This window comes from Passer montanus, unplaced genomic scaffold (assembly GCF_014805655.1).
Source record: "Passer montanus isolate IOZ18808 unplaced genomic scaffold, ASM1480565v1 scaffold66, whole genome shotgun sequence".
NCBI lineage: Eukaryota > Metazoa > Chordata > Aves > Passeriformes > Passeridae > Passer > Passer montanus.
In genome coordinates this window covers 4,890,163-4,903,847 of record NW_024371704.1, presented here as the reverse complement: position 1 = coordinate 4,903,847, position 13,685 = coordinate 4,890,163, and the positions used below count along the sequence as shown (strand labels likewise).

General features: G+C 38.4%; 1 protein-coding gene across 6 annotated transcripts in view; it reads right to left on the bottom strand.

Moving 5' to 3' along the window:
- GULP1 (GULP PTB domain containing engulfment adaptor 1) overlaps positions 1-13,685 on the bottom strand; it is a 166,709-nt gene that overhangs the window by 74,634 nt on the left and 78,390 nt on the right. For all 6 annotated transcript variants that reach the window (XM_039728637.1, XM_039728638.1, XM_039728639.1 and 3 more), the window contains one exon: positions 1,289-1,377. In XM_039728637.1, coding sequence (XP_039584571.1) covers positions 1,289-1,316 — 28 coding nt within the window. In that variant the 5' untranslated portion in view covers positions 1,317-1,377. The remainder of the gene's footprint in view (positions 1-1,288; positions 1,378-13,685) is intronic.

The following is a 13,685-nucleotide window of genomic DNA, read 5'->3' as shown; positions in this document are numbered from 1 at the left end:
TAATAACACAATCTCCTATACAAAACAATCTACAAACCCCAGGTTTCTTTCTCAGGTTTGATAAATCAATCCTCAATTAAAGAATAACTAAATGGTTTCTCAAATGATCTGGAAGAATCTTGGCAACACTATCGAGCACCTGAAAGGTGCTATCTGTTGATAGCAATGTTACAATTACCTACAAAAGGAAACACATCAGTGCTTAAGGAGAGCACAGGCTATGGATTTAAGCTTATTTCCTCCTGCTGTCAGGGTATTAAAAGATCTTACATCCTATTTTGCAGCCTTTGTAAGTGTATCTTCCTTTTGTGGTCACATGCTGATATTCTGGACTGCTTCTCTCACCTTGATTCACCTGGCTTTAACAAACAAATGCACTGGACACAGGGATGCAGTGATGCTGGCATTTTATATTGGCCTAAGTAAGAATATTTCTTTTATTTCCAGTTTGATATTGGCAGAAAGTCCTGCTATATAAAAAAAAATATTTACACTCAGTCCAACTGAAGTTACACCTACTTATTCATGCAAGGGCTCCATCTCAGTGTGTGCCACACTTAAGGACCTTTAGAAGAAAACATGGAAAATAAATAAATGAGACCTACTGAGTATTTCCTACCTTACAAACAAATGGGGGAAATATCAACAAAGCTGTCAGTAAAAAAGGCTTCACCCCTAATGCTCCTTCTAAAGACTTATGTTTAATCATAAGCAGTTCATGAAAAGAGACTAAGTGAGCCAGAGGAGCAACATATATAACTCTGAATATTTAGTGCTTTGATATTCTTTTGGAAAGCATGCCATTTCAGATTGCTACAAATCCAGAATAGTTTCTTACAGCTAAAAATATCCTGCTGCATGAGATATTTCAAATACATTAAACACAGTTTGAAAAAAAATAATAGCTTCTCCAAGAACAAGAATCCAATGAATATATATAAAGAAAAGTCACTGATTCTTAGAAGTTCTAAAACCCTCCAGCGCCTCTTTGGAGTGTGCAGGCAAAAAAAAGATAACAGAATGTATATTTTATGTTTATGCATTTATATGTGTGGGTGTAAAAATATCCTGCAATAAAAGATATATGAAATTCAACTTCAGCCTTGGAATGCAGAAAGCTCTGGAAGTACCAATCAAGAATGCTTTGCTCCATACGTCTTCTAGAAGGCTGCTCATTTTCATCTAAATAATTCAGTGCAATGATTAAGTTTTTCTTTGTATAATTCTTAATACTCCAAAGTTTTACAGGGCATTTATGTCTCCATGAAATATAAGCTAAATTACCTACCTTTCTTCCTGCTAAAAGCACGATTCATATTGAAAAATCTACCCGGTCAGTGATGCTTCTGGGTTTGGTTTTCTCCTCCCCACTTTAATCTGGAGAACAACACACATAAGAAAACAGAAAAATCCATTATTATTAGTTGAAGTTCTATCTATCTTCATATTAAAGACACTGCAAATGACCTTAAGAATTCTGAAATAATTCTGAGAAAGCATGGATGTGCTTGGCTGAGGAAGAAATTTCAGCATTGAGAAGATCTATGTTCAAAACACCCAGAGGTGCTTCATACAGAAAGACATTTTAATGTTCCTTTAAGCTGTTCTCCCAAAGATTTCAGAGGCACAGAGCAGGTGGCATTATACATATACATGAAGGCAAATACTACACACAAATAGGTTGGAAAGAAAGCTTTAAAATGAATGCTGGCTACAAGACTCCATAAAAACACTCAGTTCACATTTGCACTGCCCTGTTTTGTGCCATTTAGGCTGTCAGATTATTTCAAGCTAGGCTTTCGTCTTCACATGGGCTTGACACTAGGGGGAAAAAATAAAAATCACAACATATAGAGTCTTCTTCACTCAGGGACTCAATACTGATAAAATTGTCTTCTATCAGTGCTACTGATAGAAGGCATTTTCTTCCAATTTCCTCCATTTGTACAGTAATTTCTGTATTTTCTTCCCTTAAAAACATGGATCCACTCTTAAATTATTTCATTTTTGACTCACAGCACTATTTTTGAATTTTATTATTTACCAACATAAAAAACCCAATAAAATCCACCACACCCAAAACTATTCCACACCATCCTATACTGCAGTACAGAGCTTTTACTTTTGCAAACACATGTAAAGATATTCCCATTATAACTTTTCATTCTGTTCAGATCTACCAAGCAGAAGTGTCACCAGTTCACTTTTCATCACAAAAAGTTTCTTTTTCTCTGCTCTCCAAGCAGTCCAGTCAAAGAAAAATAAAAAAGGGACAGTAAAAAAAAAACAAAATAAAAAGACTTTGCTATCAGATGATTTTTAAAATCAACTGGAACAGTACTTTTGCTTTGAGTAAAAACAAAACTTAGCCAGTGTTTCAAATGTCAGCACTAAGATGATAAATTTATTTAAGACACTTTATGCAGCTCACGAATGCTTCTTGTGGTGCTTACCCCTCTTTTGCAAGTAAGTTCAATATTAATTAAGGCACTCATACCCAAATTTCCATGCAACTATTTGATACTTTTCAGATTGGAATAAATGGGAGATTACCACTAAGGGAGAAAAACCCCAACAAACAAACTGAAACAACAAAGCCTCAGTTTTATTTTCCACTAATCACTGATGCAGCAGGACTTCTTCTCCACACAGTCCTGTGGGAATGAAGGAACGATTCCTCTTTAATTAAACTCACAATGCACCCTAGACATAAAACCAACCATTTATTCCCTAAAGCACAGGTACCAGATCACTGTTTTACACATTGTACTTAGCATTTAAGTAGGGAAGGCACAACACAATCAGCACAGGCAGGATTTCCCCATGCAGTTTCCATGCCATGATTTTGATGCAAAGCCCAGACTGCATTTGGTGCCCAGCAGTTCAAACAGCAGGGCTGGGGAAGCCTCACCCAGCCCCAGAGCCATCCCTGCCCTCACTGTCATCAGCACCACACAAAAGCTGGGGGTACACAGGGGGCACTGGAACCATAAAACACCCGTGAAGTGTCCCAGGAATGGTTGTAGCAGCATCCCTGGAAAGGGCAATGGCATTGCTGGGGGAATTCCAACATGCATCAGGGTCCCCAAAAGCTGAGAATGCACGAGTAGCTCTCCTGGCAGGGTAAGCAGTGTGGGGCTTTCACCAGGGTAAGTGAAGACAATCAACTCAGTTGACATAGAGTAGTAGGGAAGAACATTAGAATTTCAGCTTTTTAAGCAGCTACAAGTGTGTTTGGCTTACAGGTTTAACACAGGAACCCTATCAGCTAGGCTCAGGATATATAAGCAGTAGCACAACTTTGTTTAGGATGTTCACCCTCATGAGTTACCACAGTCAGTTTTGAGTAAAAAAACTTATTTTCCCCTCTAAGATACCTCTGGCAGTTGTCTTGCACAGCATTAGACCAAACACTTTAGCTCTCCTCCATGATGGGCTCATAACATGCCCTTTTTCAGAATGCCTTTTTTTTGTGTGTGTGTGTGTATTCTTGTCTCATCCAAGAGACTGCTAAGGAACATATTTGAGATGATGACTGCATACAGCATCTTCTAAATAGAAACTCTGCAGGCACATCACAGGGCAGCTGGCTGGCCACATTTCTAGAGTTCACCATTCAAGTATTTTGTTTAAAACACAGTGTAACTAAGTGTATGCTTCTTCCTCATGAGCAAGGATATATTACCATTGAATTAATTTATGGTAATAAAGCCAAAATTTATTGACTACTTAGTTAAAAATGCCCAGTATTGCCAAAACGATGTTCATAATTTCAATTCCAACAAAACATCAGCAGAAGAAAACACAGATGTGGTTCAGACAACAAACAATACCAAAACACTTAATCAGTGTACTTCCACTTCACACAGATGTTATTCAATAGGGAAACAGAATTAGCTACATGCAACTGCATTTAAAATTCCCTCAAACTCTGATATTAACAACATCATCAACCTCTCAGATGCTGAATTAAATGCTCCATAAAATTTTGCTATTAACAAAAGACCAAGACAAACACTACCAGGTTCATTTCAATCTCCTCAGTGCAGCTAACCAGAGTGGTAAGTTTTCAATCAGGAAAGCAAAGTTATGTTTAGACATATCCTGCAATATCTTTGTCCACAATATTCCAATGACAAAGAAGTAAACTCTTAGGAGCAAGCAAGCTGTTCTCTGGTAATGGAAGGTAGACAGGTTTTTTGGCAGAAAACAATTGAGTTTCTGACAAATCTCAGCACACCAAACCACTTTTAACAAACGGACCAGTCTGTTAAAAGCTTGTAAAGAGCCAAAAGGAAGGCAAGTCAAAGAAACCCACTCTGGTGCAGGGAGCCCTGTGGACAAGGGGAGAGTCCTGCCTATAAACCACTTGACTGGCAAGGGTAAAGCAGTGGTAACAATCAGAGGCATTAGGGAATAGGAATGTGGACCAAGCCATCCCATTACTCATCACTCAGGAAGACACACCTAGGTAAAGAATGTTTCTCCACCTTAGTCCAAAGAGTTTTCTTGAGCTTTGTCCAGAAACCAAGCCCTCCTGGGAAATAGAAACCCTGCACAGGATTCCACAAAGCACCTAACTGAAAATTTGTGAAGACTTCTGACAGGTACAAACTAGGGGAAATCTGGGTAATATCAGGTTATTTCCTTCAGGTCAGAGATAAAAGAAACAAAAAGAAAAAAAGAGAGAAGATGTAGAAAATAATTTTATTACACTAAAATATTCCAATGACAGATAAACACCCTGAGCAGGAGACACTGACACCCACAGACTGAACACTGACAGGGGCATATGTCCTGGGCAAGTGGGTGTTTAGCAGCCACAGAGAAAGCAAACACCATCTCCTTTTTTCTTCACTGTGATTAACCCCTTGGTTTTCACCAAAGGGAGTCTTGTCAGAGCAAGGAGGAAACTGCAGAATGGCAAGGGGAAACAAGTAGCCTTGGTGCTGGTATTTGTGGCCTTGGTATTTGGACTGGGGAGTGCAAGGGTGGCAAGATTTGAAGCTGAGATTAGTGAGTAATTACTTTTTAACACTGACAGTCACGTTGGTGGCTGTCTCCTCTGCCTTATGCAGCAAAGGCAGTGAACAACGAAGCGGAGTGGCAGACTTCCAGCTGCCAGCACAAGGGCTGCAGCCCTCCCTGCCTGCTGAAACAACACAACAACTTCCACACAGGCGCCTCCACACGCCTGCGGGCTCCTTCAGAAGGCTGGGGTTTGATGTGTTTTCTAAATTTAGAGCTGTCTCAGACAAGCCAAGAGAACACACTTAAGAATGGAAAAAAACAAGCCATGAATGTAACTCATCTCCTTTGTCTCTTATTTCCTCTTAGAAATATTCCTGAGGACTTATTTAGGGTTTTCTCCCCAGTCAATCTCTTTGAATGGCACGGGCTGTAACAATTACCTGGTCTTAGTCTTAGATTTTATGCTTCTTTTTCATTCCATAAATAATTACAACAAAACCTCCCTAAAAAGTCCAACTTGCACCCAGCCACTCCCTGTAATAAAAAATAGAATCCAATCTATTCCTTCCCTTGCACACACATACAGTTTCCCTACAAAGGCGAATTTAGCTTCAGAAGGCACGACCATTCGGACTCTTCCCCCTCTCACATCCCAGCCTTTAAAGCACACTGGGTAACATTCCTTAAAGAATGAAGCACAAAATGTCTTAAAGCCTGTTTTGTAAGGGCTGCAGCACACAGGAATGTGTGATTCATTGACTTGAAATGAAACTTAGGCTTATAAAGTTATTTCTGAAGGAAAGATGAGAAACTGAAATATAATAAGAGCTTTGTAAGTACTTTTTTGACTTTGACCAAAACTCCATGAAAATATTGCCCTAATATGACATGTTGTAAACAGAGAAAAAAATAATAAAAAACTCCATTAAGCAATACACAAAACCAAGTAAACATCTTAATATAATTTGTATGAAGGTAACTAAAATATTACCTTGCCACAACCCTTTCTCCTCTGAAACAGTAAAATCATTAAGAAATGACACATCAATGAACATATTTCGATGCAGACCCAAACCTACACTGTCATGCTAGAAGAGCAGCAAGCACTTTCAATCATTGTTATGAAAACACATGTGCCCTTTATGTTTACAAACAATAATAGAACAGTCTGTAGGGCTGTAAATCACAAGATCATTTAAATAGAATTTAGCACTACAAAAACTTGCAGGAAAAATAACTTAAAAGATAGCTCTATGGGCTTCACCAAAATTGAAAATCTTGCTGTCAAATGAATTTCTCAGCCTACACTTGTGCTTTACAATTCACATAAGCACAAATAGGAAAGGAAAGGAAAATATTCAGTTACCAGAAAACTTTACTTTCAAGGTTTTATTCATTACCACATTTTCAAAAACATTCATTAGCCAGAAGCAAATGGCAGCCATAATTTCCTCCTGAATTTGAATCTGGAGAAATACAAAATTACTTATTGCAGTTTTCCTGCTTTGCAGAGGATGGGGCGGGGCAGACTGGAAAAGAGCTGGATCTGTATCTAAATTCTCCTCTTCCCACCACCAAAGCAGGCACAGCTGTTGAGATGACAGAATTCCCCATGGGACAGAGCCCAAACAGCTCTGCTGGCCCTGCAGTGTGTGAGTGAAGTGCCCAGAGGTGTCACTGGGGCTCACCTGGTGTCAGTGAAAGAAGACAGAAATGAACTGGGCTAACACCAAAACAGCTGGAAGCCACAGCCCTAGAGAAGAGCTCACCTTCCAACATATTGATTTCCCTTCTGTGAGTGGAATGGGCAGGAACACCCCAATCTGAAGGCTGAAGACCCTCCCATGGTCTGACTGAGATCACCCTGCTCTCCCCAAGCTCCTGAACCCACCAGGAGGTACAAGAATCACACATGCTCTATATTTTCTTCCCCTCTCTCAAGCAGTATAAACCTAGCACTGTTACGGCAAGTGCTTTCCAGCCCACAGCAAGAAGTCTTTCAGACTGCAGGTAAAGCATTTCTCATACAGTAGATCTGCCAAAAAGTATTCGCAGAAACCAAGGACAAGGAGGCAGTAGTGTTTTGCTATAAATATCAATATCAAAGAGAGGCCAGGAAGCAGAAAATCTATATGAAACTCATGCATTTCATAGCGGTTTTCACAAAACTTTTCTAGGTGATTTTTTACTCTTCCATTTCCTAAAGCAACCTGTTCCTTTCAATAGGAAAAAAATGAAAATAAAGAGGAGTAAACAGGTGACAGGGAGACATAACTCAGCTGACAGCAAAAACAATTCCTTAGGCAAGGTGATCACTAACTTTTGTTTTACAGCAAGAAGAAATATCAACATCAATACATATAACAAGAAGAAACTTCAGTATTGAAATAGAACTACGAAGAAAATGCATTAATAATTGTTACAAACACCAATAAATCCTCAGACAAGTTGATAATGAAATGACCTTTAAAAAACCTCAGACAAATAGAAAATGTACTTGTTCCACAAAAATAATTCTCTAGATGTCTTATGAAGCATTAGGAACAATGTAATTTTAAAAAATATTGCACTTCTCAGCATATTTACTTGTAAACAATATTTTTTTTATTATGCTTAATTATGCTGATACACATTAGTGGATTACATGACTCATTGAACAAACTGAAGTTTATACTATCCAAACAAAAAAGTCATTGCAAACACAAGAGCATTTTCTTCTGCAGAAACCAGTTCTATTATTTCCATTTTCTATTATTTGGTTCATTACGACAAAATAACCATAACAGGATATAGGAGAGGAGCTTTCTTTTTCCTCCAGTCCACAAGCACCAGTGAGCAAATGTGAAGGATTTCAGCCTAATTCTTACTCCACTGTAGAAGAACTTTCAAATCTCAGACACTCAGAGCCAGCAGAAAGGCTTTATGTGTGTTCTCTCCCAAAGAGCTCAGACACGTTCATCTGCTCCCAAAGGACAGACACATGGCAAACATCTTGCAGACAAGAGTATTCTGTATTTCACATCCCATTAGCCATTTGATCAGCTAGATGGAATCAAATAAGATTTCTGCCTGTCCCACTACTTTCAGGTGGATGGTTGAGCACCTGAGGAGCTTTGTGAGTGCTCTGTTTTTAACACCACAGAGTTCACCACTGGGATCTACCACAGACAGGTAAACACAGAACAGCTCTTAAAAATAAACCAGTTCTGGTTGAAGGGATTACTGGACACCTGAGCTTTTGACTCACAGGAGGAGTAATTTTCCAGAATTTCACGCACAGTCCTTGCTTGAATGGATAGATACAGTCAGAAGAAAGGTATTCCCTGACACAGACTATGGTCACTTCCATGCTGGCATCACTGTTTCTCCTCTATAAGAGCTGATTGCTCTACAGCAATCTGGATAACCTATTTATTTAATTACTGGCAGATGATCTTCAAACCCTCCCTTGTATTTTCCTTAAAAGGGAGGGAAAGTATTTGAAACTTTCAGGTCTCAAAACAGCAGCAAATTTTTGTTAACCTTCTGAATTTTTTCCAGTTACATTTACTGCATTATTGCATTTTTGTGATCACATTGTAAAAAATGCTGCTGACAGAAAAGGCAGAGACTAAAAGACTCATTAGGTATTCTGAAGGTAAATCTCCAAACAAAGCACACCAATTTCAGAAATAGGTTTAGATCCACTTAGAGTAAAAACTCATCATATTTAGCAGCTCTGTTATAGAGGCACAAGATGTTAACAAAAGATATCATTTTTCTCCTCTACCAAAGCATACTTGGCCAATCCTAAAAAGTGCATCAGATATACCATTGTGCACATATGCTCAACAGGTCCCAGAAGACCACTTCATGTGCTTCCTTCAGTCTGCATTAACCTTAATTGAAGTTCAAAAGCTGATTACTGATGCTCCAAAGATGATTAAGATGAAGAGAAATCCCCAGATGTCTGTTTAGACAAAAGCAACCAAGAAAATTCTGGGTAGGTACCAGGGAACAACCTGCAAGAGAAGAATGAGAAGAGATGTGCCTTCATCTCTCCACACATGCTCCTGTATTTTTGTTACTCCTGTACAGCACAGACTAGATATTTTCTTTGCTACAATCCTCTCAACAGGCTCATTCCAATTTATTATAAATGCAAAATGAAAAAGGTAATCACCTTTTCCTCAAGGAATCTGAACTATAACATTCCAAATGGTTTCCTGAGTCTCTGAAATCAGTTTGGGTTTTTTCTTAGAACTGTAAAAGTTTTTTGGGCTTTTGTTTTTATTGGGGTATGGTTTTTAAGTAAAAGATTGATACTCAAGACTAGGAGAGATCATCCTCTTATGGAAATGAGGTGTACAATATGTTGTCATTTTTAAAATCTAATTTATCTGCAGGACTTAAAGTCCATACTGTTATAATTTAATTTGGGGTCCCTTGTCCCACAGCTGTTCCTCAAAGGAGAACCAGAACCCTGTAATGACTAAGCATACAGACTGCTATGCAGGCTATATATGCTGGTTTTCTTATCCTTACAGTCCAGTTCCTACCAACATTTAGCTACAAGGCTAAAGGTTATATGATGAAAGAAAATCACTATAATAAAAATGTCTAATAATTTACTTTCTCATAATCAATTTATGAACATATTACATACTTCTGAAACAATGACATTCACTTAACAAGAGTTAAAAAGTGTCACTCACTTCACAGACTTAAAATCCATAATACTGAACACAATCCCTTACTATTAAAATCAATAGATTTCTCATTAATATTAATGCATTCAGATTCCTCGCTTTAACTGGTTAGCCTCAAGGACAGTATTAAGTTTTATTTATACAGATCAGATGGGCTCTATTAAGTGATTTCAACAGTTTTCAAGATTGAGAAAAGTTGGCAATATCCATTTTCTCACTTGTACTAAATGAATCTCAGAGGGAGTATCTTGAAAACAAGATTATATTGGTTTTTAGGATTTATCACATTACATTCCTTTAGCTTATCTGAATACAGTCTGAAGAGCCCAACCATTTTGGCATGAAGTTAAAAGCAAAGATATGCAAGTGACACAAAAGCATGGGAATCAAAATTATATTTATGACAAATTAATCTGCTCACCTCTGTCATTCAGATCGAGTGTATATTCAAATAGTTCATTATAGTGTCTATTCAGGAGAAACATTCAGGTTTTGCACACCATTACAGTCATTACTAATCTTATTTCAAGATTTGGAAAGTGATCCATCCTAGAGTAATTTGGTGGAAAACACTGAAATCCAGACTAATACACAAGAGAGTTTCTAAGCTAGCAAGTACTCGCTGTATCTTCTACTACAGCTGGGATAAGGAGAACATGAAAGTTTTTAAAAACATAAGAGACCATCAGGTGTAGACTGAAACACTGACCACATCACACACAGAATGGTACTGGCTGCTGGGGACTGGGACAGTCCCACTCCCTGCTCCAATTAACATCCATGTGGTTGAAACATGCTGCAAGTCATGTTCACAGTTTGCTCAGCTTCACGTGGTTTAAAACCCTCAGTGAGGCAACTTCAATATTTGGTAATGAAAGACTGCCTGGTCCCACCCTTCACAAGCATTTTAAACCTCTACACACAGCAGCTCTGTCCCCAGGCAGACACCAGTCTGGGCTGAACCTCCAGAACCAGAGGAGAGAAAGAAGTAGAGAATCATCCTTCTGAGTGTTGGGAGGTAATTTAGGCGCCTGCTAACATCACATTCTGTGGCAGATTCCATAACTTAGTGACTGGATGTAAAAGGAGAGGGATGTGAAAAGTAGGTACTAACACCTGTTATGTTTTCAGAGAAAGAAATTTTTAAGTTACCCTCTCAAAACCTGAGGGGAGTGGGAGCACAGGGAGAAAAGGGAAAAAAAACCCACCAAAACCAACACAAAACAAAATCAGAAAACACTAACCTCAAAGTTTGGAACTACAGTGCTTAAAACAAGGGAAATGGACTCTTGCCAGAGTTTCATACTGAATAGCTTAAATGCCTGTGCCATTCATTTAATTTCCCTTTTTTTTTTTTTTTCCAGCTCTGATATACCAAGTCTGGTCTATGGCTCTGGGTACAGTGACTAGATTTCCAAACACTGAAGCAAAACTATTATAGATTAGCAAACACTGAAGCAAACTATGATAGTTATGCAGCAGCTCAGTCCTCTAAAACTTAAGCTTCACTACCAAGGCTTCAAGAACTCACTGCATGAATTCAGTGTATCAATGCCTTTTGAGTGAGATCCTCAATGCAGGTGAAGACTTCAGGCTAACTGAACTTAAACTCTGATCTCATATCTTTAACATCTGTCCCTACCAGCTGGCACAAGGCACCTGGGCACCCTGAGCTGCCTGATTTCCTTGGGAAGCACCGCTCAGGGCTAACAGCTGTGCTCCTGCACTAACAGCACAGCTCCACCAGCACCAGGGACTCCTTCATGATACCCCAGTGGCACACAGCCAAACAATCTTCTCTACACAGTAATCAACTCTCTGTTTGAGGGGCAAACCACAGACTTGAGAAAATGCTTTTTTCAAAAGCCAAGCCTAGGAATCAGCTGATGAGACAAAAGCAGCACCATCATCGTTAAACTTCAGCCTGCATCCCACAATTACACATGCTCATCTCCCCTGCTCCTTCCCCAACAACATACATTGGCATTGCTGAATTTGTGAATCAGAAGTAACTCTTCAGATTCCTTAGGTTACTTCCAGGACAATCACATGCAAATACTACTGGTAGTTGCCAAAGAAAATTCAATTACTTGATGGTTTGGATTCATATACAAACACAACTTCACGGACACTGTGTCAATAAGCCTCCAATGTTGTTATACAGTCAAATAATGAAAATTCAAGAGAGCAAGCTGTGCATTTCTACCGGTATTTATGTATTTCACAGTTCATTTCAGAAGAAATAGCAAGGAGTACTGAAAAAAACTAAGCTTGTGTGAAATTACCATCCTAAACAGTCTTGCTTCTACTGCAGTTGCAATTTTTTTCTTAAATGAGTACAAAGATAATAACTGAGAAATGGAGAAACATGTGAGGATTTCTTAAACAGGGAATAGTCATTACAGGCCAGTGTTATCCCACTCAAACACATCAAATCTTTAGCTATAGTTTTCCACACTTGTCTAAAAGCCATTCTGTTTTAATAGAAAATGTACACAAGAAAACTCAAGCAAAACTCATTCTTTGGAAATTGCTTTACTACATAGGCACAAACATAGATGTGCACTCTCCTCTGTCTCCTGCAGGTGGACAAAAAGGACTGCTACTGAATTCTTACATCTTGGACTCTGCTTTTGAAACAAAAAAAAAGGAGAAAGCCAAAGAACAACAGTATCGAGACCACCTGAGAAAAACCTCCTTTCTTAAAGAAAGAAACCTCAGTCTAAATACCAATGTAAACTGCAACACAAATTTCTATATATAAAGAAAAAAATATGAAGAAATATTTCGGGGTGGTGGGGGGGGAGAGATTAAAATAAAACTGACTAATTATCAGTTTCCTTGCAAACTGAAAGCAGAAAACATTATTTAAGCTAGAGAAAATTACATGTGAAAATCCATGCCTTGATAAACTGAAAAGAAACTGAAGAGGGAGCAATGTTGGAAGCTGGGAGTACTGGAGCCATGAAGTACTACAGAGTATTTGCGGACACAAATTGCCCATCTCTGCCAAACCTCCATTCCTTTTACTTCACTTTGTTTATGACTGTGACATGCTATGCCTTCCTTGACAGAAATAGGTATGCCATCTTTCAAATGGTCTCAGCTGAGCATCCAAGCTGAAATTAATCTGTTTGATACTGAGGGCAGCTCATATTCCCTGCTGTTGTTGTATGAACAGGGGATAGTTCACTCATGCAAGGTCCTGGGCAAATGATACTCTTATTTTTCATCTAGGAAATTTAAAACCAAGAGCTTTTCCTCCAAATGCCTGAAATAAAAGGAGGAGCAATTCACCACCATACCTTAAAATCTGCTCAACTATCTGCTTTAGAAAACAAGCATACATTTACTATTCCATTTTCTTTGCCTATTTGTGGCTATTGTGCAACTTTGGATTAATTGTGGATTACTTGTGGATATCACTATTTTATGATATTAAGTCATTATCTTGCCTGACACTGAATTATTTAAAATATTAGCAAGATAAAGATTTTGCAGACTGGTCTGAATGTGTGATACAAGTAGAGGCTTGCCCTCTTACAAAGCTTCCTGGCAAAAGGAAGGCACCATTGAAAGTTTTTTCTGTTCTTTTGGCCAAGGCAAAAGGGAGCAAACACATGGAAAATCTAGTAAAAGTTAGCTGGGAATCCTCTCTTAGGTTACTCTTCATGATCACACAGTTCTGCACTGAATTCTCATTCACATATCACCTTCAACTGTATCTCACAGTTCACATTAAATAGGGGGTTTGGGGGTCTTTTTTGTATACAGTTGTATTCCAGCACTACGTCCAAGGTTTCCAGCACTGAATATTCATCCACATGAAAACAAATCTTTGCTTTGCTCAGGGTCATGAGCAACCTCACTTGTGACATTTACATCTATTGATCTGCCTGTTTTGTGATTACTCCCTTACAATATGTTGATCAAAATCATAAATGAATATTTCATTTCATTAGAAGATCTGCTTTTTTCATCTCAAAGTCAAAATTATTCATTTTTTAAACTCATACAAAGAATCAC